Source organism: Telopea speciosissima, chromosome 10, assembly GCF_018873765.1.
Source record: "Telopea speciosissima isolate NSW1024214 ecotype Mountain lineage chromosome 10, Tspe_v1, whole genome shotgun sequence".
In the NCBI taxonomy this organism is placed as follows: domain Eukaryota; kingdom Viridiplantae; phylum Streptophyta; class Magnoliopsida; order Proteales; family Proteaceae; genus Telopea; species Telopea speciosissima.
This window is the reverse complement of record NC_057925.1, coordinates 19,854,796-19,877,815: the sequence shown is the minus strand read 5'-3', so window position 1 is coordinate 19,877,815 and position 23,020 is coordinate 19,854,796. Positions and strand designations below refer to the sequence as shown.

General features: G+C 41.4%; 2 protein-coding genes across 2 annotated transcripts; one reads left to right on the top strand and one right to left on the bottom strand.

Annotated features, from left to right (window-relative positions):
- Positions 1–6,647: 6,647 nt before the first annotated feature.
- Positions 6,648–7,937, top strand: LOC122643401 (UPF0481 protein At3g47200-like). The gene has a single exon (XM_043837025.1). The coding sequence runs from the start codon at positions 6,648–6,650 to the stop codon at positions 7,935–7,937; it is 1,290 nt and encodes a 429-aa protein (XP_043692960.1).
- A 1,679-nt stretch (positions 7,938–9,616) lies between these two features.
- Positions 9,617–11,818, bottom strand: LOC122642934 (pentatricopeptide repeat-containing protein At2g02980, chloroplastic). The gene has a single exon (XM_043836548.1). The coding sequence runs from the start codon at positions 11,591–11,593 to the stop codon at positions 9,800–9,802; it is 1,794 nt and encodes a 597-aa protein (XP_043692483.1). The 5' UTR covers positions 11,594–11,818; the 3' UTR covers positions 9,617–9,799.
- Between the last annotated feature and the right edge of the window lie 11,202 nt (positions 11,819–23,020).

Genomic DNA, 23,020 nt, shown 5'->3' with positions numbered 1-23,020 from the left:
TAATTGTCTGCCAATGAACTGGCCCTGGTTACTCTAATAACGGCTCACCATGCCAACGACAAAGCAAATATCTAGATGCGTGCACATCATCGCATACACCAGACTACCTACTGCCGCTGCATAGGGTATTTTGGACATTTGATTTCTCTCTTCATCACTCTTATGGCATTAGTCTAGGCTCAAAGTGCATGCCTTGTCCATTGGAGTGTCAATGGGTTTCAAGTTGCTAATATGAAACCACTCTAGGACTTTATTTATGTAAGTCTCTTGAGACAAACTAAGAAGTCTCCTAGTGCGATCCTTTACAATCTTCACGTCCAACACAAAGTTGGCCTCACCTATGTCCTTCATCTCAAAAGTGGAGGACCACTCTTTAGTGCCGACAATCATTTCAATGTCATTCCCAGTCAACAAGATGTCGTCAATATACAATGATAGGATGAGAAACCCCGCCTTGGACCGTTTAACATACACACAGTAGTCCTCTACGATCATATCAAAACCTGCAGTGGTAATGGCATGGTGAAATCTAATGTACCACTGCCTGGACGATTACTTAAAGCCATAAATGAAACGTTTGAGATGGCATACTTTGTGCTCATGTCCCTTCTTCTCAAAGCCCACAGGCTCAGCCATAAAGATCTCCTCGTCCAGTTCTCCATTGAGAAAAATAGTTTTAACGCCCATTTGGTAGAGTTCCAAATCCAACTTTACAACAATGGCTAGAATGAGGCGCATTGAGGCCATTCTCACCACAGGGGAAAACATCTCATCATAGTTTATACCCTCCTTTTGATCCATCTGTCTTTCGCTTGACCTTTAGGACCCACTTGTTCCCGATGGCCTTGCGCCCAGGTGGAAGATCAACTAACTCCCAGACTTGGTTCTTGCTCATAGAACTCAACTCATCTTCCATAGCAGCTTACCACATTTCCTTAGCTGGAGAAGAGAGCGCCTCACTCACCGAGGCTAGCTCATCATCATCCCTCGGGACATAGACAAGGGTAGCGTCCCCTTCAATCTCAAAAAGATGTCAAGGAACGTGTTCACGTGCACCTTTTCACGCAAAGGGTTCTTGACCCGCGGGTTGTGCACTTTCATTAAGTAATGTACTCCCACTGGACTGATGATCACTCTCACCCTCTCTGATGTTCTCTTGATGAGTGTTTAATTCCTCACCCTCGCCAAGAGTAGGTGAGACGCTTTCATCAGTCTCTATCTCAAAAAGATCAAGGTCTCTGCCCGCATCACTGATGCTAGGAAAATCGGTCTCAAGAAAATCCACATCGTGGGACTCACTCTCTATCATTCCTCCATCTTGATGTTCACTGTACACTACATAGCCTTTCGAGGTATCGGAATATCTTATAAAGATACTCTTTTTAGCTCTAGGGCCGAGTTTTCCAAACTTATGGGAGGTACTATGAACATATCCTGCACATCCCCATGGTCGCATATGCCCCAAAGTGGGCTTTGCACCTTTCCACAATTCATAGGGAGTGGAGGGAACTGACTATGACGGCACGCGGTTAAGGATGTAGGCAGTGGTCAACATAGCATCCCCCCCCCAAAAAGATATTAGGAGGTTAGCCTGCGCTATCATCGATCTAACCATATCTAAAAGTGTCTTATTCCTCTGCTCTGCTACACCATTTTGCTATGAAATGTGGGGAATAGTCAGCTGCCTAGTGATTCCTTTTTCCTCACACATCTCTCTAAATTGATCGGACAAATACTCGCATCCTCGATCAATGCGCAGAGTTTTTAACCTCTTGCCTTGCTGATTCTCAACCTCTGCTACAAAGCGTTTGAAGCAATCTAGAGCTTCGTAGCGGTGAGCGATCAGATACATAACCATATCGTGAATAATCATTGATAAAGGTGAGAAAATAGGAAGCACCATTATGTGCCTTCACGTTCATTGGTCCATAGATATCCGGATAGACAAGCTCTAGGGTCTGGGTTGCCCGTTTAGCCTTTCCAAAAGGCTTTCGGTGGGCCTTACCCGCTAAACAAGCCTCATATGCCGGTAGATTGACTTTAGCGAGTGAGCCAAGAAGGCCTTCTCGAGCTAGCCGTCCTATCCTATCTCGACCTATATGTCCTAGTCTAGCATGCCATGTAACTGACTTTGGACTAGTATTAAAATCAACTACAAAAGATGAAGAGGAAACAGCAGAAATTATTAAATCTAATTTAACAAAACCATTCTCAAGTCTACAATATCCAAAACTACTACCATCCTAATGAAGCTCAAAAGAGTCACCATAAAAAATAAAGGAATATATCCTAAAGTCAATACTGCAGTAATGGAAAGTAGATTATGCTGGATTTTTGGTGTGTATAGCACATCATGAAGTAGCAAGATGCACCCAGTGCGCAAGGTAAGCTGGTAAGTACCAACTCCTCGAACTGCTTCACTTGTGCTATTCCCCATGTATATATTTTGGGCGCCATCTAGAATCTTTCTATAATCTACGAACCCTCCTCGATCTCGCGCTATGTGTCCTGTTGCACCTGTATCCACAATCCAATCAGATTGGGTTTGGACAACCAAAAAGTGTGTACATACAAAAGTATAAGGAGAGAGAGGCAGAAATGGTACCTGCTCGTTTTAGTGCAGTCATGAGCGAAGTGCCCCATCTTGTAGCAGTTATAGCACTTGACCTTGGTAATATCTTTCTTTCCACCTCTCTTGCCGCATCGGCGCTTGGTGGCCTTACTCCCAGTTGGCTCAGCTTTCTGAGCTTGATCCTGATTCCCAGTGTTTCTCTATCTCTTACGCTTAGACCTATTCTTGCGCTGCCCCGCTTGGGCGACAAGGGCACGTGATTGGGTCGCCTCTAGTTCCACATGAGCAGCAATATCATTAAATGTCTTGACAGTGTCATTATGTGTCAGAACTATCTTCATCTGCCCCCAGGAATCAGGCAACGTCTTGATGATGGCCTGTACTTGCTACTCATCGATAAGGTGTGCCCCAGCATCATCCAATTTTCGGATCATGTCTTTCAAGACCCTGAGGTGTTCAACCATAGTGTGCTTGGGGTCCTTACACTACTTCTCAAACTTCAAGGTCATGGACCTAAGTTTGATCGTGGATGTACTGCTACAGTCGAGCCTTACCTGGTCCTGAATGGACTTGGCAGTCTCGCACTTCTCATACTGGCCGATGAGATCATCGCGTATCGTGCTTAACATAAGAAAGTGCACACTACGATCTCTCTTAAATCAATTGTCGCAAGCCTCTTTTTTCTTGACGGTGACAGGCAGTAGTACCCACTTCGGGTGGGGCCATCTCAGTGGTCAGGTGTTCAAGGTAATCTTACTCATTTAGCAAGAACTTGGCCTTGGTTAAGGTTGACAACAACACTCTTAGAGACCATCACTACAATGTGCAAGGGAGGACATTTAGTATACATCTATAAATCCACAAATTTATTCAAGTAACCCTAATTAAAATTAATGGTACCCTTCTCGCACAGTGAGACCAAAAACTTCGCTAAGCTGGTAATCAAATCTCACAATGTATGGGTTTGGGGACGTATAACTTTAACTGATTTCGAACAAATGTAGGAGAAAAAATAAGAATCTCCAAATCACAGTTTAATGCGCCATACATACGGGTGCGCAAGGGACTCACACAAGAGACCTAAATTTGGTACTTGAAGTGATATGCCGAGTCGGTACGGGGTTGTGATACGCAGTGCAGTAGCTCCCATTACACGGCTTCTCAAAAAATATTAAAATTATAATCCGCTCTTTACATTCAAGATCCTATTACAAACTGCCGGCGAGCACTGCACTTTGTATCACTTCCAGGTACTAACTTTAATGCACATCTATCCAAAAAAACACGTCACTTGACAAGTATCAAATCCATCCCATGAAGATATAAAAAATAACAAAATACATGGTGTGCATGGGATGGGGTGTTTGACAACGATACCCTAATGGCAGCATCAAACAGATCTGTACCGTGATGGGGGGAACACATGTTTCTCTATTAACAAAGTGGCTTTAGGCGATTTCCAATACACATGGGAAAAATATGGGACGATTTGGGGCAACACCCTATCTCCCATTTTTCTCCCATGGATCTCACAAAATGATTTTTCACTAATGAGAAACCACATGACATAAATAAAATACTCCCAAAAAACGAGAAACCCTATAGGGGAGATCCCTAAAATTTATTAGGGACCACAAAAACAAAACATAAACCCAAGATATGCTTCAATAAAGAAACCACATGAATAAGCTATCATGGACAAATCTCAATGCATGCATAACAAAAATAAAACATATGCATATAATAAAAACCATACCACATACATGTAGTTAAAACCATATTATATGCATTTTGTTAGAACCAAACCCCCCATATTATGCATATAGTTATAACAAAAAAACAAACGTATATGCAATGCTTTATTATTAAAATAAAACAAACAAAACAAAATAGGGTTTTTTTTATAAAAAAATTTCTCTCTTTTTTCACTTTCTTGTTCTTCTTTTTCTTCTCTGTTTCGGTTCTAACGTGCTGCTGCTGCCTGTAGCTTCTTCCTCCTTTTTCTTTCCTCCTTTATCTTTTTTAATAAAAACGTGGACTGTGGCAGGCCGTGCTTGGAGCTGCCGAGCATGGCTGCTGCCCCAACTTGTTGCACGCATGACGCTGCCCCAACTTGTTGCCAGCCACGTGCCGAGGCCCACATCCTCGCTGCTGCCGCCACACAACTTGCCCCTCCCCTTCGTCCCTTCGGCTTCTTTCTCTCCTGCACGCACTCACACACAACAGCGATAGCAATTGGGTGCCGCTGCCTCGTTGTGCGCCAAAGGCCACGACCTCCATGTAATACATCGAATGGGAAGAAGAGCAAAGGAAGGGGAAAAACAAAAGAAGAACAAAAAGAAGAATGAAAGAGAGAGCAAAAGAAGAGGGGGAAAAAAGAAAATCAGGAAAAGGAAAGAAAGAGATTCACTTGTGCATCTTCAAAAACTTTTTTTTTTTAAATCTAAAAAAAAATGCACCATGTGCGACCTGCAAACCTTAATAGCTCTGATGCCACTATTAGGAAAACATACATCCAATTCCATATATTCAAAAGTTTAGGGATTACCTGAACTGAATGGAATCGAAGCGGAAGGGACGATCGAAGGCGGCTTAGCACAACGCAATCTCTACAGACTTCTCCACAGAGAACTTCACACCACAAAACCGTAGGCAACTGAATAGAAACCCTAGAAAAACACAGAACTTGAAAGAGAGAGAGATCTAATCAATTATTGCACACCTAGGGTTTTATGTCTTATATCTTATATCTATATATAGGCTAAAACCTTGGGATAGGCCAATCAGAGAAGGGATCGGTCACTTCAGTGATCGTCCCTCTCTCTCTCTCTCTCTCTCGTTTTTGGCTCGGCCTGCCCCATGTGGGCGGACCAGCTGGGCCTCAGGCCCATCACCGATTTCCAGATCACAAAATGGTGGGCACGCTTGGGTACCTAGAGCCGGATTTGGCGAACACGGTGACGCCGACGGCGGCCAGCGATGCGGTGGTGGTGCTGGAGGTGGCGTGTGGGTAGAGGCCCATCGGTCTGATAGATTGAGTGAAGGAGCTCTATGCGGAAATGAGGCTCAGCGAAGCTGCTGACCCGAGGGTTGCAGGGGGAGTATAAGGTGGAGGACATGGAGGCGGTGCTCAAGATTCGGCTGGCTTGCTACAATCTCTTGGTGTGGGGGTGGGGAGGAGGAAATGCTTCACGTCGGAGATGACGGCGTAAAGATTCTCGTTGTGGTCCTTCTGGAATGAGGTCTCTGAGAGATGGTTACCGATCCAGAGATTGACAGCATCAGGGAGGTAACATAGAGCTTGGGTAGCCCAGAGGATGTGGGAATCGACATCGGCAGCAAAAGCAGAGTATTATGAGTGGAAGCAATCGTTCCGGTGCTGGACATGGGCATATGCGACGAATGAATAGGAAGGCGAAAAAGAAGAGATGAGACTGAGAGCAGCAGAAAAGGGAAAGAGCTGGACATGGGCGGAAGCGCAGCAGTGGCAAGAAGGGTCGTCGGGTCTGGGGACAAGGGCGTCTGAAAGGCCATTAGGGGTAGAGTGAGCCAGACAAGGAAGAGAGGGCATGGGAGAGGAAGGAGTGCTGGGTAACACTTGCGGTGCTGTCGTGAATGCTTCTCCACGCAGAGAGAGTAATGGCGGAGATGGGGACTGAAAGAGGGTGAGAGTGGGGGTGGGGGAGGGGAATCAGGAATAACTAGTCCATCTCATCTGGAGGTAATTTGGTAAACAAAGTAAAAGTCCTTTGTTCTTGAATCTTGATTTGAGAACTTCAGGAGAGAAGAAGGAACCCATCACAGAACCCAACTGATACAACCTGATGGGCACAAATTTGTTACTGTTTCACCTTCAAGATTGGATCCATGAAGAAGGGAATCCCTCATGCTATGCAGCTTTATCCTTGCCTTGCAAATTCTGCATAAGTATCTCCCTAAAGCAAGCATACTCACTACATTCACAACCAGAGAGAAGGTAAGGTACCTCCCCCTCCTTTGCATCCATTCAATACCATAAAAAGTGTCAATGAATTGAAGGAGCACCAATCTGATTAAAATTCACTATTCTTAAATGATGGCAAGCTCTTCTGCTCTTGTGGTTGGAGATGAAATACAGATTGAGCCTATTCTACCAGAGTGGTGGATCTCAATGACTAGGAATGGAGAAGAACAAGGAACCTGTCAATCTTCTATATATAAGCTACAGAGGGTTCCCATGACTTTGAGAGAGATTGAGAAAAACAAAGGATGCTATGATCCAATTGTGGTTTCCATTGGTCCATTTCACCATAGGCATCCCAAGCTTCAATCATTGGAGAAGCTCAAGGCTACAATTGCACAGAAGTTCATCTCAGGCCGAGACACCAGAAAATTCTACTTCAATTTTGTTGTGGTAAGCCACAAAGCAAGGGACTGTTATGCTGAAGGTTCAATTGATGCATTCAAAGATGATGAATTTATGCGCATGATGTTCCTGGATGGTTGTTTTCTTCTCTATTTTATTGATTGTGCGGTGAAAGGCAGGCTCCAGGATATGAAGATGAAAGATGACCAGATAGCTTTTGTGTTAAGGGACATGTTCTTGCTAGAGAATCAAATTCCATTTCTAGTCCTCCAGGCATTGATGAGCTTTCGCTTAACTGAAGGGCAACAAATGATCCGAAAATTCATCGGGAGGCTATCTGGGGCCAACTCTTCTTCGCAGGAATACGATCATCCTCCTCATCTCCTCCACCTAGTCTGGAATGAATTTGTTGGTGCTACACCTTCGCCGAAGATATTTCTATTTACACAGAAAGAGCACCATTTATTTCACCCATTCAGATCAATCCAAGAGCTTCGAGCTGCCGGGATAGTGTGCAAGAGAAGTACTAGTTCAAGCTTAAGAAGTGTAAATTTTGTACCTCAACTCATCCATGGTGAGCTTTTACTTCCTGCAGTTGTGGTTGATCAATCAACTAAGACCATGTTTTTAAATCTGGTAGCTTATGAAGCATGCCCTGATGCTTCTAGTGACTTTGCCATCACCTCCTACATCTGTCTCCTGGAGTCACTTATTGCGAATGCTGATGATGTGAAAGAGCTGAGATCAAAGAACATAATCTTTAACTTCCTTGGAGGTGACCAAGAAGTGGCTGATCTCTTCCACGATTTGACGGCCAACTTGGTACCAAATCTTAGTGAATACCGGGAAGTTACACTCCATATTGAAAATCACTACAGAAGGAAGATGAACTTTGTGCCTGTGATGTTATATAAATTCCATAAGAGTTTCAGGGGCCAATGGACCCTTTTTGTATACATCACAACGATCATGATCATGCTAATATTCATTGTTCAGACATATTTCTCTGTCTTCCAATAAAAAGGTAGATACTTGAGAACTAGTAGAGCTTTGTATAATTGATATCTATTCTTTTTCCTTCAGAATTTGGATTTCCATCTGTATTTGTTAGTTCCACAAGTTTCACAGGTCTTGTTTATGTTTATTATACTTGATTGTATTATTATGGTTGCCCAGAGCAATAATTTGTAAACCTCTGTCCTCTTGAAATCTGATAATGTTCAACACAAAGAGACCTTTTTCACCCAATTGTTCAGGGAAACAAACTAATACCTTTTCATATGCTTTGCGTCATTTGTGTCACCAAACAAATAAAAAGATTTCTTGAAAGGGAGTACTTATCTTGGATATGCCTGACAATAAGGAGCTCCCCTGGTGCTGGTGGTAGGTTACTTTTGCTATAAAATAAATTCTTTTTTTTGGGTTTCATATTTTCCTTTGGATTTCACAATTAGTCCAGTGGATTAACTTGATCCTCTATTAATGGAAGTTTAATGCACAAATAGCTCCACCATCTACAAACCAAGCCTTGAGAATAGGTATTCTTTCTAAGGTCCAAAAATGAACAAATTTTCTTTAGGCCAGATTGGCTTGGCCAGTGTAGGTGATTATGGGAAGAGTAAACCAAAAAAAGAAAGAAGGAACATATTAGGGAAGTAGTCTACAAGTTATCATGGTGTAGTTCTTAGTAAAGATTATGGCTCTATGTAATTTGAGTACAATGTTAGCTTTATATCCAATGCATGTTTAGATGTTGAGTTCTGTATGTAGAATCCCCTGTCTTGGGTATCATGAAAATCTCCATATGAATCCTATTTGCTTTTGATGGTAATTACTAAAAAACAAAACGAACTTCACCTTTCAAAACAACTAAAGCTTCATCATGTACTGGGGACCGGTTCATTCTCGGTGTCATTAGTTGCAATTTCAAGGAAGCACCTCTGGATTCTTCAACTTTCAAAAACACTATACGTTAATCATAATTTGAATTTTTACTAGGCCTGTTTATTGATTATCAGTCATTTCTTTCTTAAATTTCATTAACTGTGTTCTTGAGAGATAGAGAAAGAGAGAAGAAAGTGATCGTGATGAGGAATTGAACAAGGTTTTTTTCATTTTAGAAAATAAATTATTTTCTGCTGTTATATTTTTTCCCCTAAATTTTTCAAAGATGAAGCTATTCAAGTTGTTCCACTTCACCACAAACATGAAGAGGGTAGATTTGGGCTCCTGGGTGAGCTTGCTCCTCTAACTATGAAGGTTGTTTTTTCCATCAGTTATTTAAAGCTTTTAAAAGTTGAAATTGAGGCTGAGCTGGCTGGACATTATAAGTAGAGTAGCTAGATTTCTCCCCTAAGGTGGTGTTTCTGATTGTATGTTTATACAGATTTTTCACTAGCCTCCATCATGGATTTTGGTGGTTCAATCAGTATGAACATATGCACTTGAATAGTATAAATGTGTTATATCATAAAGCAATTATACTTATTCACAAGAAAACTACAAATTGAAATTTCCTGAATGATGATTAAATTTCTCAAAAACTAACACGTATAACTGTCCAACTGCACAAGGTCACTTTGAAGGATAGAAGTAATAAAGTACTCCAACTAATATTGTTTTGCTGAAACCAATTTCTATTTGGGAGGGCATGCTCAGACTTGACCCAAGACTGCTTCTGACCGATAAACGTTTTGCTGGAAGCCTGTGTTGAATGGGGACAATCCTATATGATTTTCAATTGTCAATTATGCCAAGGAATTCTGAAATTAATGGTACATTTGAATACAATCTACAATAATAATATTCTCTGTGTACAAACATATGTAAATTTCGCAAAAAGAAAAAAAAAATTAATAATGGAAGATTACAACAAATTTTTACTACCAGTAATCTCCACAAGAACACTTGCCATCCTTGAAATGATGGAAGCGTTGGAGGTCTCTGAGGATTATCTGCCTACCAAAGATCATTGAAATAAGTTTTGCAGCAGAATGACAATCTCCACAGACACGGAGGTTCTTCACTACACGTATACTTGTCCCTGGAGGAGTGTTTATTAGCCCAAAAGCAATTGCCAACTTTTCACTGTGATATCTAAGAGTGGCTTCTTTCTCCTCCTCTTCCATGTCCGCGTGAACAACCAAAGAAGTATCAGGCACATATCCAACCAACTTTAATTCCTTAACTAAGTCATCCAGTACCCTATGCAATCCCTTAGACTCAGAATGTGTTCCATCCCCTGAGAAGAACTCGTGCACCACATTGTCCACCTCGACTGAACTACATCCCGGGACCTTTACAACTCCTCTATCTTTCATCATCTTCCTCAAATTATTCACATCTTCCCATCTCCCAGCTCTTGCAAACATATTTGATAATATCACATAGTCCCCTCCATGTGAGTCATCTAATTCAAAAATCCGCTCAAACACATGCTTTGCCAATTCCACATTGCCATGACTGCTACATGCAGATAATAAAGTTCGCCATAATATGGGTGTGGGATTGATTGGCAGGTCCTCAATAAACCGAAAAGCCTCATCCAAGCGCCCTGCTCGACCAAACAAATCCACCATACAGCCATAATGCTTGACACTAGGAACAATCCCATAATGGTTAACCATGCTGTGAAAATAATTGCAACCTTCATCCACCAACCCTGTATGACTGCATGCATATAAAATACCAAGAAATGTAATTTCATCCGGTTGCACACCTGCTCTTATCATCTCTTCAAACATAGATATTGCTTTGCTACCATGTCCATGAATTGCATAAGCCACAACCATTGCTGACCAAGCCTGCGTATCTCTAAACTGTGTACTCTCAAACACAGATACAGCATCCTCCAAGCTCCCACACTTTGCATACATGTCAATAAGGGCAGTGTTCACCTTTACATATTCATCGAACCCATTCTTTCTAATGTACTCATGTATCCACTTCCCCAACTCCAATGCACCCAACATAGCACAAGAAGAAAGTACGCTAAGCATGGTAACATAGGTGGATTTGAGATTGCTTGCTTGCAATTGCCTAAACAAGGCCAACGCCTTGTTAGGCCTGCTGTTTCTAGTATAACCGGTGATTAGTGCATTGTAAGTAACAACACAGGGTTCCAAAATCTTGTCAAAGACTCGGCTTGCAGCATCCGCATCACCACACTCGGCATACATAGTGATAAGGGTGGGGTGGACATAGACATTAAAATGAAAGCCATGTTTGATGGCAACGCAATGCAATTGTTTCCCATCTCCAATGGCTTTAGCGTTGGCACACGCCTTGAGAAGGGACGGGAATGTGTAGTCATCAGGGTAGAGGCCCAAATTAAGTACACGGGCAAAGAGAGCCATAGCACGAACTGGGTAATGGCTGCGAGCATACCCACGAGCCATGCTGTTAAATAGCATGATATCAGGTTGGGGAATTCTGTCGAACAAGTGTTGGGCGTGTTCCATAGAGGAAGATGGGTTTGCCGTACAGGAATTTATGAGCTTGGTGAGGACAGAGAACTCATGTTGGAGTTGGGACTTTATGATGGCAGCTTGGATTTGCTTGATTTCTCTGAGAGATCTGCATTTGGGTAAGAGAGAGAGTGGAGGAAAGGGTGCCTCATGGGGAGTTGCTGAGTTGGGGGAAGACAAATGGATTAGTTGAAGAGTAGAAATCGCCATTCGCGTTCTTGAGGACTTGGGCTGTACCCCTATCAGTCATCAATTTCTTTTATATCTGGGTTAAAAGGCAAGTAGATTGGGTACATCATAAAACCCACAACCATCAATTCCAAACCACCATAACAAGAGACTCATCGCAGCTTATCAACTCAAATATATTCTATTCTCTGCTAAACGTAGACAACACCAACGGATAGTGGTAAGTGGATAAACCAGGATTTTGCAAAAGCAGATAGGATCTTCAAGGGCACAAGGAATTTGTATTTTGTAAGTTGTTACTTGAGCTCGTGGGTCCGACAGAAAGCCAAGTTTAATCTAGATATGGGCTGAGCTTAACTTAGCCCATCGCAATGGCCTGAACTACTTGCAGCTAAGGGTGTCAACTGGGATGGTTCCCATTATTTGGGATGGGATGGTACCGGTACCGGGACCAAAAGTGCCAATCCCAGTACCGTTCCATTTAGTTAACGGGACCAAACCTAGATCCCAGTCCCGATTATTAGTGGGACAGGACGGTACCGGTTCTTAAACGATTCTAGGTACTGTAGAAAAAGGGAGAAGAAGTTTAATTGTTTCAAACAAGGCGGGTTTATTAGTGTTATGGAATTTTTTCACTATCATGAAATCTAAATTGTCTGCTACTTTTTATAAAACAACTTAAATTATGAAATCATAGTTTTACTTCTTCAAACTCCCCTAAGGTCACATGTAATAAGCCTCTCATTTTTTTAAATCTAGAGAAGTCCTACAAAATGGAAGAATCTCATTGTGTTTTCTCTTTGATTTTCCTAAACAAAACTCTATTTATCACACATGTCACATGGTAGTATGGTCCAAAGTACGAAGTGCAAAAAAGAAGAACTTGGTAGATGTAGTTGGTCAACGGAGGAGGGAGGAGGGAGTAGCACTGTAGCAGGTTCTGTGAGGAGAGACTTCAAGCTACAGCTGTTGACCTGTTGTTCCTCTTCGTATTCAAAAGGCAATTAACCCTAATGAGTCGTAAATCTTATATTCTTTTATTTTTTTTTCAAAAGATCTTATACACTCTTTTTTTTTAAACGGTACTAGTAGTTTTAGTCCCATCCGGTACCTAATTGGTATTTCGGTACTGGTACCGTTGGGAATCCCGTCCCAGAACCATCCCGTCCCATTAATCATTCGGCACCAAAATCAGATACCAGTACCGTCCCATTTACTAATGGGACGGTCCGGTACCGGGTTTTAGCGGGACAATATTGGGACGGTTCCAGGTTCCGGTCCCAAATTGACACCCTTGCTTGCAGCCATGAAAGTTCAAGAAGATTTTGGTCCTACCTTGGCCATGAACGTCTCAGACCTCGGTCCTCAATGGCTGACAATCCTCCAACTTTATTTTCCTTAATTTTCTCCCATCCACGTCATACTCTTCCCTTGCTTTCCAATCCTACACAATACTTTCCTCCAGACCACTCAGGGACTCCAGTGGTTATGCACACTTGAAGATTCCAGCTCTCCATCAATTAGGGAGGAGTTGAAGATTTCACTGAGTGGTTGGTAATCCCAGCTCCATCTTTGGATACCAGAAATCAGACACATTGCATGGTTGTGAGCATTTCTATTACTTGGCCTTCTTTTTTAATTTCTGTATTCATTTGTATATGCTAGTCTTGGAGGTTTGTAGTTGAGACCCTAGACTGGATGTGATTGCTTTTAGGGCATTCATATAAGCCCAACTTGTTTGTATGTGAGTATGTTCAGTTGGTACTGGACACCAGTAGCATTGACTACCTAAATTGGCTAGTTGTTTGGCCTCTTGGTTTGATGCATGAAAATTGTCATGGGTGCAACCTCCTAGATCATTCGAGGTAGATGGGTGAAGGCTTAGTATTTAGACATCAAGGGTGGGAACTTGGAAATTGTCGTCGTTGTGGCCTCCTAGCTTTATGCTGGGAAAATAGTGATAAGTAGATGCTAAGGTCAGCGTGACCATTACTTTGTGCCTCTAGGCAACTTGCCGAAACATGTGTATTCTGTGTTGTAGATGTCTGCTTGTGTATTTGGAGTACTTTTTTGTGGGATGGTTTTGCACATTGGGTGGACCTTGCCACAGGAATTGTATATGTCTACCTGTGGTTGAGAGGAAAGGTGTCACACGATAGTGGGTGTGTATGCATGTCAACAGTGAGGATCTCCAATAGTGATTGGGGTTGTCTGCTTGAGTAACAATCACATAATATATGTATTAGCTCTGGGCAACACTGAGGGACTTCCAACATTAGGTATAGCAGCTCTGGTTAGCAGTGTTGTGATTGTGATTGGGTGTGCCTATGTCAAGTTATTAGACTTGTATGGTAGTCTGATTGTGCATATGAGAGGATTACATGGGAAGTTATTTGCTTACATGGGAAGTCAAATTAACTTAGTTGGTCTCTACATTTAACATGGTCCAACCAAACTATTTCTCGTGAATCCATGGTCAAGCCAATCACATTTGTATAGATTATCTGATTTGTTTAGCCATAGTTGTCAAGGCGCCTAGGAGAACCAAGGCGATCAAGGGGTAAAAAACCAAGGCGACACCAACAAGTTGACCAAGGCAACACCACAAAACAGGATAAGAGAAAGGTGCCTGGTTGCCTATGGTTTTAACCATTCCACAGGGTTTTTAATGTAGTTAATTTGTTGATTGCTATCTAAATGAATGCTTCGATGAACCCAGGGTACCTATCTAGCCTACCCCTAAAACTGCAATGTGCCATGTAGGTCCGATCAAATTTGAGAGACCTCTAGATGGCTGACCCTGGGTTCCCCTTAATACTTCATTGTAGCTACTTTAGCACTTGCATCTAGAATCTCTACTTTGTTTATGGAAGAAATTTTTTGTGGGAATGTGCGCCTTGTGCCCAATCATAGAGGGGGCAAAATGATTGCCCTGCCCCATGAATGGCAGTAATGACTACCTTATTCATGCCTCTGCATGTGCTCCCATTTGCCCGTGCATGCAAAGGGGCCAAACTCCCCCACAGAGAACTATTCCCCAAATATTTACGGGGCATAGGTCAAAATTAAGGTTCAACAGTTATAGAATCTTCCATTGGAAAAAACGGTAACTGTATATTGAACAGGATGCTTGTCTAGAGTAAACAGCATATCAAGCTTCCTTTCTTTTCTTTCCTTTTCTTTTTAATTATTGTTTTAAAGGGGAGGTGTTTAGAATGTAGCTAGCTCCCTTTCTTGCACTTTATTTATAAAAGTCAGTCTTGTCTCTAGCTTGCTTCCTTCAGAAGAGAGAGAGAGAGAAGTGTTTTTCTACTTTGAACCTTAATCGGAAAATGCCAAACCATTTCTTGATCCTTCTTGTGTGATATAATAAATAGGGAAAATTTCACAGACACCCCCTATAACTATTCGAAATGGCAAGTACACCCTAAATTTTGCAAAAATATCAACCTTCCCCTTGACGTTAAGCAAGGTTACCCCCAAAAGATAAAATGACAATTTTACCCTCTTAGTAAGAGTTACCATCCAAAGTGACAATGTCGATTTTACCCTTTTAGTAAATTTTCCTAAAAATTACTAAGAAATCTATCATCTTCCACATTTCTCTTTCCACTGGAGCGTGTTGAGGCACCGTAGGAGAGCACAACCACCATGGGCGGCCATCACTGCTCCAACTCCAGCTGTCGACAGTCAACTCCGGCGACGATTACTTGCATCAACTCATCCACAAAATAACTTCTAAGCTACCAAATCAGCTTCCATTTTGTTGTTGCAGCGGATCTTACTTCGTTTTGGATCCAAAAATCTAGCGGGTGGAAGTAATGGAAAGTGAGAACAGAGGAAATAAATAACGGAGAAAGAAGAAGAACAGAGAACTCCATGGTGGCATATTATCCCCACTTGTCTCCATCGAAATATCTTCATAGGCATCAAAGTTAATGCCACCGTAGCCAGGCCGTCCCAGATCAGACCTTGGACCTCCCCAACAATTTCCACCTAAAGTACCATCAAACTTGGTCAATCATTACTGACGGAAGAGCCATTGAATACGGTGGCCGGTGGCCGGTTATGAAGGTGTGGAGGAACATAAGACGCTTTTGCAGGACATGAAGTGCTACCAACTTCTTCTTCTTTCTCCTTTTGCATGTATTTCCCTAATCCCCCTCTCCTCTCTTTCTTTTCTTTGCCTTACTTCTTAAGCCTCTACAACTTTCGACCTAAAAAAAAAAAAAAAGAAGCCTCTGCAACTTTGCATCATCAAGCAAGCAAGCATTATTCTCTCTCTTTGTGTCTCATTATTCATCTTAGACTCAGAGCTTGCGTTTCATACAAGGTTAAAAGAGCAGGGTGGAGGGTGGGGTGGAGTTGCAAGAAAGGGGTTGCAAGAGGAAAAAGAAGAAGAAGAAGAAGCCCCATGACCCTCTTCCCTGTTCTTGCTGTTGGGCCTATTTAGGTCCAGCCCATTTTTGGGGTTCCTTTTTTAACCTTTTTTTAAGTGAGGGTTATTTTGGTAATTGCCCCTCCCTTTTTGGTCTTCTCTAATTGCCCTAGCATTCTTTTGGGAGTAGAGGGACAAGAAAAGGAGTGGGAATTTCAGCAGCCTTGAATGAGAAGAAAACCAGAATTTTCGCAGGTTTTAGGTGCTCTACACAGCTACGATCAAACTGAAGATTTGAAGTCGTCCGTGGTCGGATTGAGCTGAAATTTGGACAGTAGGTTCGTGTCTTCTTTCTCTTCATTCTGAACGGTTAAGATCGTTGGTTGAGCTCTCTATCTCTGCAGATCTGAATTTGTTTCAGACCACGTTTTTTGTGAGATCTTCTCTTTTCTTCACCTGTTGGAGTTGATTCTGTTGTTTTATCTTCACTTCCTATTGTGGCTTCAATTGTTGTTGGATGTGGGGTTGTTTCCCCTTTCAAAGTATTGAGAATAGGTTTTGTACCTAGTTGGATTTAGGTTTTGTACCTAAAATATTATAGTGAAGATTTGGGTGGACTCCGAGATCGGTCCCATGGTTTTTATTCTTCGTATTGGAGGAATTTTTCACGTAAAAAATTTTTTGTGTGGTTGCGGTTGCTGTGATTCTTTACATTTGTTATTTGGAATATTGCCATTGCTTGTGTTCGATCGATTCCTCACAGGTTCAATCAGAGAGGGAAGTGGATTTCTTCCTGACAGACTGGTATCAGAGCTTGGTGGATAGTTATTTTGATTGAATGATGGAACCGAGTTTAAATAGAATAGTTAGTTTGAATGGAAAGAATTATCACATTTGGAAGGGTAAAATGGAAGACCTTTTATATGTGAAGCATTGGCATCTACCAGTGTTTGGAGATTCAAAGCCCGACAGCATGTCCGATGCCGAATGGAGTCTTGAGCATAAAGTTGTATGTGGTTTCATTCGACAGTTTGTGGATGATAATGTTTTGAATCACATCAGCGAAGAAACACATGCCAAAAGCCTTTGGAGTTAGCTTGAATCACTGTATGCGAGGAAAATTGACAACAACAAAATGTATTTGATAAAGCAGTTGATGGGTTTGAAATACAGGGATGGTCAATCTTTGTCTGATCACTTGAATGAGTTTCAAGGAGTGATAGATCAGCTTTTGGCCATGGACATTAAATTTGAAGATGAGGTACAAGGACTTTGGTTGCTTGGTACCCTACCGGACTCTTGGGAGACTTTTCGGATGTCATTGAGCAACTCAGCTCCTGATGGTATTGTCACCATGGATTTTGCTAAGAGTGGTATTTTGAATGAGGAGATGAGAAAGAAATCTCAGGGTTCTTCATCAAACTCAGAAGTTTTAGTGGCTGAACACAAAGGAAGAAGTCAAAGTAGAGGCCTGAGAGATAAAAATAAGAGCCGAAGTAAATCAAGGACATCATGGCATAAAAATGTTGAGTGTCATCATTGTGGTAAGATGGGACACATTAAGAAAAATTATTTTCAGCTAAAAAGAGAGAAGAAAAATAGTAGTGACAACAATGAGAAGAAGGATCAGAAAAAGGATGATCGAGTCGCCACTGCCTCTGAGGAACTTGTCATTGTGTGTTATGATGATAATGTGAATTTTGCATGCAATGAGACAAGTTGGGTTATTGATAGTGGAGCTTCGCTTCATATCACTTCAAAGAAAGAGTTTTTTGCTACCTATACACCTGGAGACTTTGGCACATTGAAGATGGGCAATGACGACTTGGCCAAAGTTGTAGGTATTGGAGATGTCTGCTTGGAGACCAACAATGGAACAAGGTTAGTTCTTAGAGATGTCAGGCATGTACCAGATATTCGTTTGAATTTGATCTCGACTGGAAAACTTGATGATGAAGGATTTTGCAATACCTTTGATAAGGGACAGTGGAAACTCACTAAAGGCTCATTAGTTGTGGCTAGAGGAAAGAAGGAGTCTTCTTTGTATTTATTGCAAGCCAAGATTTCCAAGGATACTTGTAATGTTGTGAAAGATGGAAATGCAACTGAGTTACGGTACAAGAGATTGAGTCACATGAGTGAGAAAGGAATGAACTTATTGACCAAGAAGGATTTACTCTCTGGAGTGAAGAGTGCAAAATTAGAGAAGTGTGCACATTGCTTGGCAGGGAAATAGAGAAAAGTTTCATTCAAGAGTCACCCCTCTTCTAGAAAATCTGATTTGTGGGAATTGGTACATTCGGATGTTTGTGGTCCAATCAAACCAATAACACTTGGTGGTGCATCATACTTTGTGACATTCATTGATGACCATTCAAGAAAACTTTGGGTTTATGTCTTGCAGACAAAAGACCAAGTGTTGGATGTATTCAAACAGTTTCAAGCTTCAGTTGAAAGACAGACAGGAAAGAAGTTGAAATGCATCCGAACAGACAATGGTGGTGAATATTGTGGGCCATTTGATGAGCATTGCAGACAGCATGGCATTCGACATCAGAAGACACCTCCTAAGACACCTCAGTTGAATGGCATAGCAGAAAGGATGAACAGAACATTGATTGAAAGAGTTAGGTGTTTGCTTTCAGATGCAAAATTGCCAAAATCCTTTTGGGGTGAGGCATTGAGTACAGTGGTACATGTTATTAATTTATCTCCTATTGTTGCGTTGCATGGTGATGTGCCAGATAGAGTTTGGTTTGGCAAGGATGTTTCCTATGATCACTTGAAAGTATTTGGGTGCAAAGCCTTTATTCATGTTCCTAAAGATGAGAGGTCCAAGTTAAATGTCAAGACGCGAGAATGCATCTTTCTTGGGTATGGTTCTGATGAGTTTGGCTACAGACTTTATGATCCAGTTGAGAAGAAAATTGTGAGGAGCCGAGATGTTGTATTTATTGAGGACCAGACCATAATGGATATTCAAAAAGCAGAGAAGAGAATATCTTGTGATATAGATATGTTGATTGATGTTGATCCGGTCCCACCTACATATTTGTAGGGACAATTGCTTGATCAGATTGGGGATAATATTCAGCATGATGTACAAGATCTGACTCAGGATGACCAGCATGGTGTAGATGATAGTGATGCTTAGGCAGATGATACTTCTGATGTTCCACAGATTACACCTACAGTTCCACCAGCTACTGCATTGAGGAGGTCGACCAGAGACCGCCATCCTTCCACTAGATACTCTGTTGATGAGTAAGTCCTATTGATTGATGGGGGTGAACCCGAAAGTCTTAAAGAAGCAATGGAGGATGAGCACAAGAAGGAAAGGGTTGATGCGATGCAAGATGAGCTAAAATCTTTGCATGATAACCACACCTTTGAGTTGGTGACATTGCCTAAGGGCAAGAGAGCTTTGAAGAATCGATGGATTTACAAGTTGATGCAAGATGAGAATACTTCACGTCCTCGATATAAAGCTAGATTGGTCGTCAAGGGTTTTGGTCAGAAAAAGGGGATTGATTTTGATGAGATATTCTCACCAGTTGTCAAGATGTCTTCAATCCGAGTTATTTTGGGATTGGCAGCTAGCCTGGATCTTGAGATTGAGCAAATGGATGTAAAGACTGCTTTCCTTCACGGTGACTTAGAGGAAGACATTTACATGGAGCAGCCAGAGGGTTTCAAGGTGAAAGGTAAAGAGAACTATGTTTGCAAGTTAAAGAAGAGCTTGTATGGCTTAAAACAAGCACCAAGACAGTGGTATAAAAAGTTTGAATCTTTTATGGGGGAGTACACCTATAAGAAGACTACTTCTGACCACTGTGTATTTGTGAAAAAGTTCTCAGAAGATGACTACATCATTTTGTTGCTTTATGTAGATGACATGCTTATAGTTGGTAAGAATGCTTTGAGGATTGAGAAATTAAAGCAAGATTTGAGCAAGTCATTTGCTAGGAAAGACTTAGGGCCAACTAAGCAAATTCTTGGTATGAGAATCAGTCGTGATAGAAAGGCCAAGAAGTTATGGTTGTCTCAAGAGAAGTACATTGAGAAAATACTTGAAAGGTTTAAAATGGATAAAGCTAAAGTTGTGAGCACTCCTCTTGCCACACACTTTAGGCTTAGTAGCAAACAATGTCCATCTAGTGATAAATAGATGGAAGACATGGAAAGAGTTCCTTATGCATCTGTCGTGGGTAGTTTGATGTATGCAATGGTTTGCACAAGGCCAGACATAGCTCATGCAGTTGGCACAGTTAGTCGTTTTATGTCAAATCCCGGAAGAGAGCATTGGAATGCAGTGAAGTGGATATTAAGGTATCTCAAAGGCACTTTTAGTTTGAGACTTTCATTTGGAAGTGAGAAGCCGATTCTTGTTGGGTACACTGATTCAGACATGGCAGGGGATACTGATACTAGAAAATCTACTTCAGGTTATTTGATTACATTTGCAGGGGGAGCTGTGGCTTGGCAGTCAAGACTACAGAAATGTGTTGCTTTATCCACCACAGAGGCAGAATTCATCGCAGCGACTGAGGCATGTAAAGAGTTGCTTTGGATGAAAAAGTTCGTGCAGGAACTTGGTTTCACTCAAGAAAAGTATGTGTTATTTTGTGATAACCAAAGTGCTATACACCTTGCTAAGAATTCCACATTCCATGCGAGGTCGAAACATATCGATGTGAGGTATCATTGGATATGACAGACTTTGAAATCTAAATTGTTAGAGCTTGCTAAAGTCCACACCGATGATAATGGTTCAGACATGATGACAAAGGTACTTCTGGTGGAGAAGCTTTGGGTTTGTCGGCGACTAGCCGGCATGGATTCCTTTTGATGAATTGTTGTGGTCTTCCCCCTTACTGGGCTGGAGGGGGTGATTTGTTGGGCTAATTTAGGTCCAGCCCATTTTTGGGGTTCCTTTTTGAACCTTTTTTTAAGTGAGGGTTATTTTGGTAATTTTCCCTCCTTTTTTGGTCTTCTTTAATTGTCCTAGCATTCTCTTGGGAGTCGAGGGACAAGAAAAGGAGTGGGAATTTCAGTAGCCTTGAATGAGAAGAAAATCAGAATTTTCGCAGGTTTTAGGTGCTCTGCATAGCTACGATCAAACTGAAGATCTGAAGTCGTCCATGGTCGGATTGAGCTGAAATTTGGACAGTAGGTTCGTGTCTTCTTGTTCTTAATTTTGAACGGTTAAGATCGTTGTTTGAGCTCTCTATCTCTGCAGATCTGAATTTGTTTCAGACCATATTTTTGGTGAGATCTTCTCTTTTCTTCACCTGTTGGAGTTGATTCTGTTGTTTTATCTCACTTCCTATTGTGGCTTCAATTGTTGTTGGATATGGGGTTGTTTCCCCTTTCAAAGTATTGAGAATAGGTTTTGTACCTAAAATATTATAGTGAAGATTTGGGTGAACTCCGAGATCGCTCCCGTGGTTTTTATCCTTCGTATTGGAGGAGTTTTTCACGTAAAAAATCTTTTGTGTGGTTGTGGTTGCTGTGATTCTTTACATTTGTTATTTGGAATATTGCCATTGCTTGTGTTCGATCGATTCCTCACAGGTTCAATCAGAGAGGGAAGTGGGTTTCTTCCTGACACTTGCTTCTTCTGCCGTCAATCAAAGAGAAAATGAAAAGGGTTTCAGATGTTGGAATACCTTCAGGCATTTCAGTGGGTAAAGCAGATTCAACTGTATCTAGAATTATTTGACACTCTTTTGCAGCCTCTGCGAGAAGATGGGGCTAAATATGTCAAAAGTTTTCCTTTTAGAACATATGATTGAATTCAGAAAGTTAATAGAAAACTAATGTACTCAATAGAAAAACTATAAGTCACGGGTCCAACCAGGATACGTTGACTGCAAGAACAAATCAGACTAGATAAGATATCTAAGCCATCTGATATATCAATGCCTACGAGATCAATTAAGTGTTGAGAGTAAAGTTTAGATCACCCAACCAAGTTGATCTTCAGCCTACGAAATCGTGTGGAAACAAAATATCCATGAGCAACATCTCCCGGTATTTAAAGTAATCATACTGTCTATATTCAGGGGCTACCATATCAGTATGGTACTCCAAGATGTCCTTCTTCCCCTTGGGTTTGGTTGAGTGGGAGAGATAAAGAAATAAAAGAGGGTTAAATGGGGTGTTAGAGAAGAAAATGGGACCAGTGATGGTATTTTGCATTTCAAGAAACAGAAAAACAAATAGACAAAATGGAAGAGAAAGTGGGTCAGTGGGTTCAGTAGTGTGGAGAAGAAATAAAAGGGGTAAGAGAAGATGAAGAAGATGCAGCGACAACAGCAACGACAGCGGCAACGACAACGGCGATGGTTAGCGGCAACGACAGTGGCAGCAGTCAACGACAACGGCAACGGCAACGGCAAGACGATGAAGAGACTGATTTGTATTTGAGGTTTTAATCTGAAGGGTATTATGGGAAGTTCATCATGTGGTAAGGGTAATTTTGTCATTATAAAAGAGTTAACAGTGACTTAACTGTGCAGGCCGTTAAAAATGGATTAAGTTGAAATAAAGTCATAAAGTAAGGGGTATCTATGATATTTTTGCAAAATTTAAGGTGTACTTGCCATTTCAAATAGTTATAGCGGGTGTCCGTGAAATTTGCCCTAATAAATACAATCATCTTTATCCCTACCGTGCAGCTATAGAATGAGGATCATCTGCCCAAAGTAATATTTTAACATATATGTTCACTTTGTTCATCAAAAACATATCTATTCACTTTAATGAGAATAAGAAAAAGGGTAAATTACTTGGACACCCCTGTACTATAGCCATTTTGCCTAGATTCCCCAACATTTGAAATAATTACTTGAACACCTCTTGCAGTTTACCATGTCTTTCAAGTAGCCCTTAGTCAGTCACCGTTAACTTGGGTTAAATATTTTATAAATACCTAAACTACCCTTAAGGTGTAGTGAAGTGACATATTTACCCCCTTCTTCTTCCTCCTCTTCTTCTGTAACCCCAACGCATTAACCCTATAGAGGGTTTTTGGGATTCAAGAAAGAATCAAACGAAGAGAATCCTGT